The sequence below is a fragment of the Pristiophorus japonicus genome, chromosome 2, assembly GCF_044704955.1.
Source record: "Pristiophorus japonicus isolate sPriJap1 chromosome 2, sPriJap1.hap1, whole genome shotgun sequence".
Classification (NCBI taxonomy): Eukaryota; Metazoa; Chordata; class Chondrichthyes; family Pristiophoridae; genus Pristiophorus; species Pristiophorus japonicus.
Window position 1 is genome coordinate 300,790,719 of NC_091978.1, and position 15,903 is coordinate 300,806,621.

At 44.0% G+C, this 15,903-nt stretch overlaps 1 protein-coding gene across 4 annotated transcripts in view; it reads right to left on the minus strand.

Annotated features, from left to right (window-relative positions):
* The window catches only part of fstl5 (follistatin-like 5), a 1,328,880-nt gene that overhangs the window by 1,264,066 nt on the left and 48,911 nt on the right, over positions 1–15,903 (minus strand). For 2 of the 4 annotated variants that reach the window (XM_070871636.1, XM_070871638.1), the window contains exon 2: positions 2,585–2,723. In XM_070871636.1, the coding sequence (XP_070727737.1) occupies positions 2,585–2,723 (139 nt within the window). Of the gene's footprint in view, positions 1–2,584; positions 2,724–11,973; positions 12,071–15,367; positions 15,472–15,903 lie in introns of those variants that run through there. The other 2 variants (XM_070871639.1, XM_070871637.1) reach the window with 2 other exon arrangements.

Below are 15,903 nucleotides of genomic sequence, written 5' to 3' on the forward strand. Positions count from 1 at the left end.
GAAGGGAAGAGAACCTTCCTGCGTGTTGTGACTCCCTCCACAGGCATATGGAGGGAGTCATGGGAGAACCTGGGTGCAGCCATGTACCTTTGTGCAATGTTTGTCATTGCTTGCAGCAGCTCAATGCTGCAGAACACTGACAGCACAATTGTCAAAATGTATGTGGGCATAGTCCCTTTAAGGAAACCGGCTGATGACGCATCATCAGATGATGTCATCAAATCCGCTTTCTTTTAATCAGCCAGGAACCTCGCAGGGCGGGTTTAACAAGCCCAATCTAGGGAAATTCGTGAAGGAAGCAGATATGGAGCCAGGAGCATGATCGCTGCCCGCCTCGGATGTCACCCATCTTGCTCCCGCCTCGGTCGGGAAAATCGAGCCCACGATGTTAGATTGAACTTAAAATCTAATGTGGCCAGGGTCCCTTTGAGGATCCCAGCTTAAAACACACCCACTCCATCTAATTGGACCAGGTAACGTGCTGGATGGGCTTAATAGGCCCCATTAAGGCAAGTACATTTTCTACAGCAAGATGGAGCCAGCAGTGGGGTCGTGATCCGCCACCGACACCACCGGACCCGCCAAGGTAAGGAAAATTCCAGCCATTAAATTTGTTTCTCTGCTCATAGATGCTGCCTGATCTGCTGAGTGCTTCCAACATTCTATGTTTTTATTTCAGATTTCTAGAATCCGTAGTATTTTGCTTTTGTTTTGGTGTTTTGTGGTTCTTTCCAGTATTTAATTTTATTTTGGAGTTAGTTTGCATTCTGAACTCAAATAATTAATCAGAAACAGGGTTTATCAGGCCATTGAACTATTGACCCAAGACCACTCCTCTCTCAGAACCTACGGCTCTTTAAGTGGGTTTATTAAACAACCCCAGCCATTTTGTGCATGCAACTTGAAAGAAGTAGCTTTACGATTCCGATGTCTTTGGGACAATGTCTGCATCATATCTGAAGGATCCCTTTAATGCTACAACTGTGACAGCCAGGTATAACTGTTTAGGATTTTTGCTAAAAAAAATTGCCCCCTCCAGTATTTGTTGGGGCCGAAATTCAGCTCCCCAATAAGGCCCATTACCGCCGGATTGTGGCAGCCAGGCAGCGGAATCGAATGGCCACTGATTTCTGGTTAAATGGCCGCCGCCAGCCAAATTCAGCAGGGGGTTTTTTCTGGCTGTCCCCACTTCTGCCGAGTAGCCGTGAGTGCGTCATCAGTGCGTGCCCCGCTGGGACTCCTACCTCCCTCAAAATTCAGCCCGAAAAATCTTTTGCCTGCCGAGTGGTGCCCCCGACAACTTTTTCTGTCGGTGCACCTTTCAATCCCTCTGTGAGCCCTGGCATTGCGGCAGCCATTAAAGACAAGGTCCAAATGCCGCGGCCGCCATTTAATTTTTTTTGCCGGACACCTTCCATGTCGGCTGAACTATTGTGCCCCCTGGTTTGGCTGGGCCGCCAACATGCAGCCTGGCACCCCCTCATGGGTGCCAGGCAATTGGCCCAGCCGAAACCCTCCCTGGTGGCCCAGTGACCGATCCTAAATAATCACTGATTCTCTCCCCTTTAAAGTCAGGGAGATACGTGGTGACGCAGACACGTAATGATGTCACCACCACTCCGCTGCTGATTGACAGCGGCGAGAATCGGGCCTAACTCCACTTCCGCCCCTCACCAGCACTTACCGCCACAATTCCGTCCCCATTATGATGGACTTGCTGGCCACTTAAAAAAAAACGATAAAAAGCTGAATTTCGCAAAAGAGGCGACCTCCTCCGAGACGGTGGTAAAAACACTTTGAAAACTGTTGGTGTGCCAGGCTGAATTTCGACCCCATTGAATATTATACGTTTTGCACCATTTAATATATAGGATGGGCATTATTGGTATTTTCTCTTCCTTTTTTGTTGCATATCTTTGTAAATATGTGGATGTGGGATATACATTTCTGGCTTCCATATTTTTGCAGTTTGTATATTTTGTATATCGAATTTCCCCTAAGCAGCCATGCCTGGCATTGATACTTCTGGACATGTTGAATTTGTTTTCAGGAACCAAAGGCAACCATGCTAGCTGCAAAGTAAATGTACTTAGCAAGAAAATCGCAATGTCATCCGGGTTCACGTGAAGAATAGCTTATTTGTAATATCACAATTAATTCAGAAGTAATGCCATTGGATCTCCCACTAATTCTGGGTCAATGTATTCCATATCTTTCCCTCAGGGAAACATTAAACAACCACTAGATGCCTGTACTATACTCTGAAAATAAATGTATAAATTATACTTTGTGCAGCATAATGGCCCTGCTTGTATTTTCCTTTTTAAAAATTAAAAATATCATGGAAGAATTGTTTTTTTTAAATGAATCAATGCCACTTTTGGACGAAGAGTTCCAAGGCACGTCAAACATGAGAAGGAAGTCAATTTTGTAGCTTAGTGTACGAGTGTGCAGTTTAAAATAATAAAAATGTATCTATTACAGGATGGATATATTCCTATTCTTTTGCAATAAAAAACTATGCTTACTTTGGTCTGGAAAATGTACAGTTGAGGAACTAGTGTAAACAGAATGTAGCCAATACCTTATGTCGCAATCGCACTAACGGTGGATAGTGTTTTGGACCATATCCTTCTTTGGTCAGCCACCCCTCTGTGCTCAGGAAAACAATGCTAAGCAATAAAATTGCTGACCACTGCTCTGGTGTCATCATTGGTCTATACCTAAAAGAGAAAAGGGAATAAATATAAACCATTCAATCACTTATCTCAAACAGTTGTACAAATGTCAGATGTGAAGTTACTACCTATCTAATACATCAGCAACAATGTAAGTAGGTGCCGTGGAATAAAGAGGGTCAATAACAGACTGACTTTCATTTCTTAATTTCACATCAGGGTAACAATTGATGTATCAGTCCCTTAAATTGTTTCTGTTTTATGCAAATTACATTTTTAATTCTCTGTTCACTGCTGGAAATTATTATACCAATTGTATTGTGTTCATTTTAGTGATTGTGAATTACATTGAAGGTTAAATTTGTATTATTCCACAGTCGCTAATTTGCATAATTTATTCAACTGTGGGACTGAGATTATATGTTTCTATAGTCCCATATGTGTCAACTGTGGCTCAGTAGGTAGCATACTTGCCTCTGTCAGAAGGTTGTGGGTTCAAATCCCACTCCAGGGCCTTAAGCACAAAAATCTAGGCTGACACTCTAGTGCAGTGCTGAGGGAGTGCTGCACTGTCAGAGGGGCCGTCTTTCAGATGAGGCCCTGTCTGCCCTCTCAGATGGATGTATTTCAAAGAAGAGCAGGAGAGTTATCCCTGGTGTCCTGGCCACTATTTATCCCTCAATCAGCATAACAAAAACAGATTATCTGGTCATTATCACATTGCTGTTTGTGAGAGCTTGATGTGTGCATAATTGGCTGCTGTGTCTCCCACATTACAGCAGTGACTACACTCTAAAATTACTTAATTGTCTGTAAAGCGCTTTGAGATTTCTGGTGGTTGTGAAATGTGCTATATAAATGTAAGTCTTTTTAGTGCTGGAAATACACAGCAAAACAGTCTGCATCTGTGTGGTGAAAAGATTGGTATATGATGTTTTAGGTGTCCCACCATCAGTGCTCAACTTCAAAGGCATTTCAATCATTTTTCATACAGCAGTTTAAATTTCCAGCTCCATGATTTACTGGGGCTATAGATATTTTAAAAATTGAAAATTCAATGACTCAGCACCAGTGTCTGAAATATTAAGATATAGATTTAAGCTAAAATCACTCTCAAACTATTCATCTTCACTGCACAGGCAGTAATCTGGAATGAAATCAGACGGGTTCTATAACGGGCGAGCAACCCATTCCACCAGATTACTGCTCATGTGGTGAAACAAAATATTTACCTCTTAGTGCATGAAGAATTTTAGTTCAAATCCTCATCTGAATATTCCAGACATCCATACGTTAAGGTGCTGAGCCTCTGGAAATTCAAATTTTTAATCCCTGCAGCTGCAAGGTTGATAATCTGGTGGTGTGGATTGCCCACCCATTATAGAGCACATCCGATTTTCATTTTAGTTTACCACCTATGCAGTAAAGATATACATTCACTTATGAATTCCCAATCTCAGAGGAGGCAAAGGGTGGAAACAATACATTTCTCCACAGGAACTGAAAATAAGAAGCCAGGTTTTTTACATTCAGGAGGAGAAAAAATAATGTACAGTCGGTTAAGATGAAATGTTGGCTTCATTGCTTCACTAACAGGGAGAAAATCCCTTATTCGGTTTCTACATTCAACAAGTCAAGAATTCCATGAAATGTTGGCAAAGCTAACTTGTCTGCAGCACAAATATTTATAGCCCTAATGAGTCACAACTGGATATAAAATGACCTGTCAAAAATTATTAAAACTTAAGAGTTTTCAGGTGTACCCTTCCATAATTCCCACCTTCAGTCTTCTCTTAAATAATGTACAAACTGGCAACAAACAACTCTGCAGTAGATCAAAACATTGAGGTAGATTTTTCAACTTGCCCTCAAGGCATAAAACTGGCATCGCGGATCAGCTGCCCGTAATAGAAAACCACTCGAAAACAGTGGAAATGAAAATCGGGCCATTCCTATAATGGACTATAATAGAACCACGATGCCAGTTTAATGCCCGGGTGGAAATTTATCCCAGTGTCTTCTCTTCTGCCACTTGCTTTTGAAAAGAGCTCCGACTGATTTGAAAAGAACTCAGTCTTGATCCCGGCCCTACTGTGTGCAAGTCTACAACAAATTCTAACCTACAATTCAATAACAAATTGTCAATCTCACAGATAACTAAAATGAGAACTGAAGTGTCACTGTGGTTCTGTGGTTGGGATTAAGGTGAATTGTTGGAGCAGAAATATAGCCTCCATTTTTAGGGTGCTACACCTGTTATTTTCAGGAGTTCTGATAATATCACAATACTTACGTGTTCCATTCTCTAGCATTAATGATCCTCACTTCAATGAGCACATAAATATACACCCAACAGATAAAGACATAACTACTTTTTCAGAGTGGTGAGTGAGGCCTTCTCACAGAATGTTATGGGAAATATTAAAGTGGTATCAGTGTTTTGATCACATTTTGGAAAAAAAAGTGACATTTTGTACCACAGTAGTGGTATAAACAAAAATATTTCAGAACATATTTCATATATGATGAGTCTGTGTGAGCCCAAAATATCCCAATTGGACCAAAACTTCTTAAGCCGATCAAGTTCCTGGAAGTGTAGCAGACCAGACACTCCTGATCTCTGCTCCTGACCTTCGCTTTTGACCTCTACTCCGTCCTGACTACAACAGAGTGCCTATGATCAGGTCAAAGTCAATTTATTTGAATGAGTTCCGCAAGCACCAGTGTCAATGTGCAATGGGCAGAAGCGCAAAATGGGAAATAAATCCGATAGTGTGTAAAACTGTCAAAAAAAAGTTGACCATGGTCCCTTTAGGGAAACAGCTGATCACACATCATCAAATGAGGTCATCGGACCAGTGTCCTGTTAACTGACCGGGAACTTCGCAGGGCCGACTTAACAAGCCCCATCAACGGAAGATTGTTGTGAGAGGGCGGGCTGGAGCCAGGAGCACCTTACCCACACGGCACCAATGTTGGCTGTCCCAGACTCACACCCATTGGCGATATCGCAGCCTAAGTTTCCACATCCATATTTTGCACTCAATTTTCCTATAGTGACATCATGATTTAATGCAAAATACTTTTGCTTCGCAACTTATACATTCTCCTCGCGTAAGTGTGTTTGTGGTGGGAATCAGTTAATATTGACTGGGGACCCAATACTTACAAAATGTGAAACCCTCTGGCCTGGATCATTTGGTCAATTCTTTGAACCCACAACCTTCTGACTCTGAGGCAATTTGGCAGCGATTTTCACCGGGTAGGCAGGTTGAGGGCAGGGGGTCTTCAAGGTGGGTGGGAAAACAGGGAGGCCGGGTTTCCCATAGGCCTTGCCAATTTTACCAGCAATTACTAATTTAAATCTCAGGCCTTGGATTCCTGCCCACAACCAGCCAGCTTGAGAGGCTGGCTGCCTGCGGGCGGGTCGATCCCAGACGGCTAAGCCGGTCCAAGGTCCGGCATTGCCGATGGGGTGCCCAGCGATCGGGGGCTCTGGGATCGCCAGAGAGGGGGTCGCCATCACTGGAGGGGGGGGTTCAGCAATCAGGGAGTCAGCGATCAGGGGCTTGGCTCCCTATGTGGGGGCACAGAACAGGCTTGTGGCCGGTCACTGCAGCATCGGTGGGGTGGGCACGGTCGGGTTCCTGGATCCAGGGGGTAGGTATAAAGACCCTGGATGCGGCATTTTCCACCATGGTTTGACTGCCGAGTTTCACAACCTGGGTGAAACCCATCCCCAGGCAGTTGAATTTAAAATGGAGGGGAAAATAGAGGCTTGCAGCCTCATTACAATATTTAAATTAAGGTAGCAACCCCGGGAGCAGGTTGGCTGGCTACCCCCAGGAAAATAAGAAGTGGGGGGATTAGAGGTGGGATCAGGTCGAAAAATCACACTTTGACAATTTTACTGCCCCCACGATCCAAACCCACCCATTTTTTTAGGGGAAAATTCCAGCCCAAGTGTTTTCAATTGAGCCAAGCTGACATTTTTAATTATTCCTTCTTTACTGATGAAAAAGATAAACTTACATTTTTTCTTAGCTCAATCAAACTTACTGTTGAAATGGAAACAGTTGAGTAGGATGTCCCTCTCTGCTAGATTATTCAGGTGATGCCTATTTGCTGGGAGCAGCCTGGAACTAGTCTATTGCAGTGGAGGACATATCCATCTATGACCTGAGGGCCACTCAGGAGCCACCCGATAGTAGGAAACTGTGCTACAAACTGGGAATACAAGTATCTCAGCGTACAGCATGACTCTCAGAGTTGAGGAATTCCTGAGTGGTACTAAAGCCAGTTTAAAGTGGTGTGCCTTGTGATGGCGCCCTGCCAGAATACTTGGCTTGAATCTTCCCAGCCCTGCGAGTGTGGGTTTGGAGACGGGCCTGCTGGCAATGGCTTTGATTGACAGTGGATCGGGATTCCGCTCGGAACCCGCCTCCGTGTGTTTCTTAGCTGTCAGATGTGCGTTCGGATCGCAGACCCGACAGCAAGCAGCGGGGCAGGTAATTATCATTAAACGGTACTTACATGCTAGTTAAGAGGCTTAAAAGCAGGCACTTACAATTTTACCAAGTTTTTACCGAGTTTGCCGCCCCTCGGGTTTTACGCCAGGTCGGCTTCTCAGTGACTTTATTGCTTTGGTTAGTTGACAGCAGCACAGATGTTCACTTTCCAATGTCAGAAGTTGAAGTCTTCAGGTTTTGGAAGGGTATTTGAGCTGTATACACTTTGGAACTCTCCATTCACGGTCACCTCCTTGGAACAACCTCTCTCTCCATTGACCGGGCGTTTCTGTCATCTCAACCTCACCTGCCATCTATTCCAGTAGATTGGTGTCCTTCAAGAAATCTCACCTTAGTTCTTAGAATCCCACTACGATCAGCCCCAACACCAACATCAACATCACTAAACACACCAGCATCACTACCAACAACACTAAGCTTCTCCACAATCACCTGATGCCCGGATTCTTTGTTTAATTTTGGCGGGCTTGGTTATTTCTTTGTCATATTTTGGCACGCTCATTAAATGTTAACCCTGTCTCGGATGTGGCGATCTTCTAAATCTGTTCCTTGATGGAAATATTAGCTTTGGTATTTGCAGTGTCTGTCTGTCTTGGGGTTTTCATGTGGGCTGGATGTGCCATTGTTATTATGTATGGGCTGGAATGGTTTTCCAGGTCAGGATGATGGTTAGCTGTCTCTGGGTTAATTGTTGCTATGTTAATGTCTCCTGGGAAGAAGGGTTTTCGAGTATCCACAATTCTCCAGACAATTTGCTTTAGTTTCAATACCCCAGACAGCTTCAATACTCAAAATGGGCTTCTTTGAAGGATAGTTCCTTTAGTTCTTAGCCCTGCTCACACAAACTCAATCTGCTTTGTAAAATCCCAAATTCGATTAAAGTTCTTCCATGTGCACTTTAGGATCTCAAAATTTCTGGTAGATAGTTCCAAATTAAATTTCCTTTCCAATGAGTCCAAACACTGGGGGGTGTGCTCCCACGAATTTTGCAACCCTTCAATACCATACAGTGCATTTCTCTACTGAGCCATCATGAAAGCATAAATAACAAGTTTAATTCAATACCAATGAAACCACATATTCATACTAATTGCAGAAACATCAACATAATTATGGAATAAACCTTTAATACCCTAATTGAAGTCAGTTAATTATGTGTATTTTTTAAATGCAGGTTGAACCTCTCTTATCTGGGACTCCCTTATCCGGCACCACCTCTCATCTAGGACCATTTCTGGCTGCCGGGCAGCGCATGCGCAGAACCCGACCGTCAAAATCCTACTCACCAATATAATCTTTCTCCTCAATCGGCTGCCTTCTCTTCATTGCCCTGCTGGAACTCCTGATGCCCCAGTCCTCGGGCCGGCTGCTCCTCCCCACAGCGCTCCCTCCGGGGGGGGGGTCGAGCCGACTCTTTTGGGCCCGCCAACTCTTCGGGGCCTGCCAACTCTTCGGGGGCCACCGGCTCTTCTGGGCCCACCGGGGCCCGCCGACTCTTCCGAGGCCTGCCGGCTCTTCGGGGTCCGCCAGCTCTTCGGGGCCTGATTGGTTCACTGACGGGCGGGTCTTGAAAGAGTCGGCGGGTCCCGGAAGACAGCACACACACACTTACCCCAGCAACAGCACTTAAAGATGCAGTCCACCCAAACACGTGACCTCCCCTCATCCGGCAAAATCCCTTGTTCGGGACAGGCCAGTTCCCCAGGGTGCTGGATAAGGGAGGTTCAACTTGTTCTGTTGAATATTTATTTACAGTAACAATCACTCTAGATGTTTATCTGTAATTAATTCTCTATCGCAAACACTATCAAAAGAAATATGTAATCACACTAAAATGAATCCTAAACCATAAGAACATAAGAACATAAGAATTAGGAACAGGAGTAGGCCATCTAGCCCCTCGAGCCTGCTCCGCCATTCAATAAGATCATGGCTGATCTGGTCGTGGACTCAGCTCCACTTACCCGCCCTCTACTCGTAACCCTTAATTCCCTTATTGCTTAAAAATCTATCTCTCTTTGACTTGAAACATTCAATGAGCCAGCCTCAACTGCTTCCTTGGGCAGAGAATTCCACAGATTCACAACCCTCTGGGAGAAGAAATTCCTTCTCAACTCGGTTTTAAATTGGCTCCTCCGTATTTTGAGGCTGTGCCCCCTAGTTCTAGTCTCCCCCACCAATGGAAACAACCTCTCTGCCTCTATCTTGTCTATCCCTTTCATGATTTTAAATGTTTCTATAAGATCACCCCTCATCCTTCTGAACTCCAAGGAGTAAAGACCCAGTCTACTCAATCTATCATCATAAGGTAACCCCCTCATTTCTCGAATCAGCCTAGTGAATCGCCTTCCAAAGCTAGTATATCCTTCCTTAAGTAAGGTGACCAAAACTGCACGCAGTACTCCAGGTGCGGCCTTACCAATACCTTATACAGTTGCAGCAACACCTCCCTGCTTTTGTACTCCATCCCTTTCGCAATGAAGGCCAACATTCCATTTGCCTTCCTGATTACCTGCTGCACCTGCAAACTAACCTTTTGGGATTCATGCACAAGGACCCCCAGGTCCCTCTGCACCACAGCATGTTGTAATTTCTCCCCATTCAAATAATATTCCCTTTTACTGTTTTTTTTTCCCCCAAGGTGGATGACCTCACACTTTCCGACATTGTATTCCATCTGCCAAACCTAAACCACATGATGTTCTTCCTGCTGAAGAACAGATTATAGTCAACTGTGTTGTGAAATGGCTTCAGGTATGAAAGGAGAATATTCACTGTGTAACAGAGCTCCCCCTAATGAATTACTGCTCCACCTAATGGACTACTGTGGTAATGCAACTACTGATGTAACTTTTAAAGGATCATGTGGCAAAGTCACATGATGACAGTTTTCTCTGAGAGTCATTTTGTGTAGTGTGTTTGTTAGTGATGTCATAAGAATATCTCACATTGGTGACAAGGATAGTATTTCTGGATTCTCTTGCTGAAATTTTTGTTGGTGGATGTTCCTGCCAAACAACATTTCATTTCCACTGTTTTTGAGTGGTTTTGCAGAACAGCTAAAAATCCAAGGTAAATTACAAGCACACTTGGCTGAACTGTCGAAGTTGCCAGAGTCCAAACAGCTGGGCCTATGGGAATAATGGGGTGCTTGGGTGAGTTTCATCATGACCAAGAGACTTTTGGAGCATATGTGGAGTGGCTAGAAATGTTTTTCACTACAAATAGTATCGTCGAAGTCCCCAACGATGAAAACTGCGGTTTCAAAAGAAAATGGGCTATTTTCTTGACTGAAGCAGGTCCCGAGGTGCTTGACACCTTGAAAAATGTGCTTATTCCGTCAAGCCAAAGGACATGTCACTGACTGAGATTCTCAGCACTACAGCCCTGAACCCTTGGAAATTGCTGAAAGTTATCGTTTTAGAATACGAGATCAATTAATTGACGAGGGTATCAGTGAGTACATTGTAGCTTTAAAAAAGCTATTCATTCACTGTCATTTTGGAAACTTTCAGGACCGAGCACTACATGACCGCTTTGTTTGTCGGGTGAAAAATGAAGAAATCAGAAGGAAGTGTGTTTCTGAGAGAGCTCTGTAAAGATATCACACACTGGACCACCTATAATTTGCTTTACTGAAAGTTGTGACATATGCAGCTATATTTTTGTTGTTAACAAATAAAAACTACTAGTATTGTGCGCCATTTATTCCTAGATTATTTACCTTCAGAACTCAAAAGAAGCAACTGTTTAAATGAATTTGGGATAATGAACAGCGCTATGTACCAAAATTCTGAGAAATGCATAATAATTTTAAAAATAAATATAAGTGATATTATGAACTTGTATTTAATTGGTGGGTAGCTAGTGTTGGTCTTATTAATCGACTACAACCTAATAACCAATTTTATAAACTAAGGAGACTGGTGTCAGACATGCAGACTCACCTTCAGTGCATTATCCCAACATTGGAGAAAGTAAACATCCTCTTTCCAACAGAAAATGATAAACTATACATGTATCTAGATTACAACTGCACAACTGGATGCACTTCTTGTCTGTGCCACTGTTGTCAAAATTTATGATGTATTTCTCAGAATATTTTTTCTATTATAAATTTTTACATCCACGTTTATTGTAGGTTTTGCCAATGTAAACTCGATTTTTCTTTAAGAAGTTGAATTTTAAAAGCAAACAAAGTCTCTGAGAATAAAACAGATATGAAGGCAGGACAGAAGGGCGAGGGCGAAGAGTGGGAGCAAGGAGGGAGAGAGAGAGAGTAAGGTTACAAGAGGGGGTTTGCGAGACAGAGAGCTGGTTGGAAGACAGGTTGATAGAAAAAGAGCATGAGAGACAGAAGATGAAAGAGAGTGAGCTGGTTGACAAAAAGAGGGGTTGAGAGTGAGTGAGCTAATGAGAGGGAGGGTTGAAAGGCAGAAAGGGGTAGAGAATGGGTTTAAGAGAGAATGTAGAGAGAGATTAACAGATAAATAGTTGAGATTGTAGTTTGAGACAGAGCAAGTGAATTGAGAGAGCGAGAAATGGGGTTGAGAGAGAGGGGGTTGAGACAAGGGTTGAGAGGGAGGTTGAGAGAAAGAAAAAATTACAGCATGATGAGTTTACACAGAGGGGAAAAAAATTGTAAGTGCCGACGGAATTGCCAGTGTAACCGAAAATTTGAGTTAACGGCTGCCGAAAATGGCCAGGCATTACCGCTGAAAAATTGGCTCTGTGGGTCGGCGATGTGGAGCGCAACACTAACTTACTGTGCAATGCCCTCCTGGTAGTGTTAATGGAAGCCTCCATCCCGAAGTTCCCATGCACAGTTGGCACGTCTGCTTCTTACAGCCTCTTGGAACCAAGCTGTGGAGTTCGTAAGGCATTGTGGCCAATAAAGGGGATATGAATTAAAGGGGCAATGCATTCAAAACTAATACAAATTAAAATCAAGTGAAAAAGTGCTTTTTTTCAGTCCTTACTGACTTTCAAAAAAAAATTAATAATAATTTCAAAATGACACTCTTCATCTCCTTAGTGTTGAATTTTCTTCCACACTTCAAAAAATGGGAAAAGGAGCACACAGGGTCTCGCACACAGCACTCCGGCTTTGTGCAGAGGGTCAACACAGCAAGAGAGGTCCTGTACCCACAGGGGCCAAGAAGCTGTCACTGCCAGCAGTATCGCCCCTGACTCCAGTGCCCAAAGAAGCTTCATGATCTCAGACCACTATTCAAGGTCAGTAAATGCATCTTCAAAAGCCATCTCCTATCAACAGAATCACTAGCCTCACATTCTGCTCAATGCACAATTCCCCCAGCAATCACTCAACTACCAACAATCTGCACCAATCACGAGGCATATCTCCCATTCCTAGCCTCATCCCACCTCCTTGGAGGAGATGGTGCAGGGCATTCTTAGCAGGGGCATAGCTGAGCCCTTGGCCAGCGGTGGGACTGAAAGGCCACAAAATGCGGGTAACCTCATACGTTATCCTCTTTGTCGCATACACCCCTTGCATCCTGCCCTCCCCTCACCACAACTGCACCCTTGCGGCTTCCTCGTTTCACACACACGAGATAGGGACCAAAATTGCCCCCAGACCAGAAAGTAAGTGCATTCACCAATACCTTAGGTCTGTCCTGTCCCTATCCATAGTGGGTGGGGGGGGGGTGGAGATTGGACCGATATTCACCTCTTTTGTGTTTATTTCCGGTCGGGGCGGTGTTGAGGGGTGGAAGTGCCATTGGAGCAGGGCGGTCATCCCTCTCGGTCATCATGGCAATGCTGATAATGTCAGTGAATCGCTGATGTGTCACAACGTCCCTTCCCTTCAGTTAAAGAGCGGGCCGCTGCAAACTCTGCATGGGATTTAGTTAGATCCACTGGACACCAGGGAGGGTTTCAGCTGGGCCAGCGGCCCGGTACCCAAGAGGGGATGCTGGACTGCCTGTTGGTGGACCCACTGGTCCTGATGTGGGCAAAGCCAGGGATATCGTTAACAGGAGGAGGAGGAAGGGGTCAGGGCCAAGGGTCGGGGGGGGATTGGGGAAGAAAGGCATTGGGAAATGTGGCCGCAGGGAGAATTGTGGGAGGGTGCAGGGTCTGTTCACTGCTGTTTATACTATTGTTGATGTTGTTGTTGTTGCTGCTGTTTGTTGTTTATAATGTTTTCTGTTGTCAAAATTTGTATTCATAAAAATTTTTATTTTATTACATTGATAACGTTTAAAAAAATTACTACTTTTATATAAAATTTTATTAAACTAAACCATTATTGTGCTGTGTCTCACTCACTTCTGGGAAGTGGAAAATATATCCCACTTGACAACTTTTAGGAAAGACAACTTTAAATGTGTGATTGACGGTGTCCCTGGAAAACTCATACCTTATCTTGGATGACCTCGACCCAACTGACTGGGGTTTTCTTGAGTCTCGTGAACATCACGTAACTGGGTAAGCCACTCACAATGCAACAGCTCGACCAACCGGTGAGCATTCTCACAGGTACATACATTATAGTTGTGATACCTGCTACAGTTGAATAGCTCATGACCACACTGTCAAGCCACGTGAAGAATGGTTACTTGGATGTACACCGAGTGAGTGACTCCCTTCTCACCCTCTCCCACCTCAGGTCTCCTTGTACACCCAGTGACTGACCCCCCTTCTCCCCCCCTACCCCCTGCCCCCGCCCCCGCACCCTCAGGTCATTATGTACCCAGTGACTTGGATAAGGCCCCATTGCGTGGACACAACCCCTCCCCCCTCTGTGTGAGACAGTGAGCCCCTTCCTCTCTGTAATCCTGTACTGGGAGTTAATTCAGTGTCTGGTGTGTGTCTGAGACAATGAGGCTCTTTGAATACCCCTTAGAATATAAGAACTTTTTTATTACACAATCCAAATGATTTGCAAGGCTTTTAGTGGTCACAATCTTTCATAGACTTCCTGAAACAATGTTTGCGCTTTGGTGAGGTGACGTTCCAGTCTGTCACAGAGTCGAAGTGTCAATCAGCTAACACAGAACCAATTTAGAGCAGAAACTCAGCATATATGTCAGCCCAAAGCCTACTGAACAAAAGGTTCTCCCAATTCTCCCAATCACATTCAAGTGATATAATAGTAGTGGTGGTCATCTTGTCGGAATCTCACATATCTGTTAATATGTACAGCACATTTCATTACATTTGCATCAAAAATGTTTTTTCTTCATTAGCCACGATCTTCTGAGCCACTGAGAAGCTGCAAGCAAAATGGAGGGAGTTCTAACGCTGGGCCCAAGTCAGGTAAGCACTCCAGAAATGGGCGGCATCCAGCGCAGCATTAATGGGCAGTACCAGGCCTTAAAAAACAGATTTTAATGGAACTTAGGGCTGGAAGGAATTTTCCGACTTGTTTGGATCTCCAAAGTGGGCGAGCGATTTGCAGCAATGCCAACGGTAATGGAAGGCCCAAATTACCGTCAACGCTAATCGAGAGCAGAAACGGGCGGTAACGAGCGGTAATTTACATTTTTTATGAAAACAGGCAGTAACTGGGCGATAACTGGATGGTAAATGGGCAATTTGAGAGCAAATTCTAGCCCAAAGTTTCAGAATAAAGGGCCGCCCATTTAAAATTGAGATGAGGAGGAATTTCTTCTCTGAGGATTGTAAATCTATGGCATTCTCTGCCCCAGAGAGGATCTTTGAATATATTTAAGGCGGAGATAGACAGATTGTTGAGCTATAAGGGAATAAAGGGTTATGGAGAGTGGAGCTAAGACCATGATCAGATCAGCCATGATCTTATTAAATGATGGAGCAGGTTCTAGGGGCCAGGTGGCCTAATCCTGCTCCTATTTCTTATGTTCTTATGTTCCTCATCCTTTTGCGAGCAAATGCTGTAAATCTGAAATGCCAGCATAAAATGCTGCAAATACTCAGCAGCTCAGGCAGCATTTGACCTGATACATGAACTCTGTTTCCCTCTCCACGGATGCTGCCTGACCTGCTGAGTATTTGCATAATTTTCTGTTTTCTCAGAGGCATTTCTTTGCCATCGAGGCTTTGAAAGCATCCAAAGCACTCTAGGCACACATAAAAAAACTTTTAGCATCTATTATAGCAAGTCACACCTTCAATAAAATCAAAAAAAGTCCAAAAGCTTAAATGCAAACTTACCTGAAAAATGTGTGTCCCTCTAAGAGGTGCTGACAGCGCCTATGTCAATCTCTTTACACGCTGGGTTTCGCTGGCGTGGCTATGACCCAGTGCTGAAGTTGGGTGGAAGATGGCCGCAGTGTGTTAAGTTGATGTTGCACACCGATTGACGTCATCAATCCGCTTTTTTTTGCAGGGCGCGAATACTTACCGGCAGCACCGCGGAGAGGAACAAAATGGAGGACAATGCGGGACCTATCACCAGCTGGCTCTTTCACCATTTTCTGACGGTAATAGGTGGAGTTAAGCCCCTGAATGTTTCCCGCTAGAGAGTTTTCATTATAAATGTGAGCATAGAAATTTATAATGATAATAAAAAAAATGAAGGTTGGAACTTTAACTTTAAAATGGGATCTGAATTATATCTGCTTGGCTTCATCCAGTAAGTCCCTATCATCAAACTCCACTTCATCTGCAGGTTACACTTTTGGACTCCCCATGTGCAACACTTTTGGAAGCTGACTAGTTGTGGCCCAGATTGTCCTGCATAGGTGATT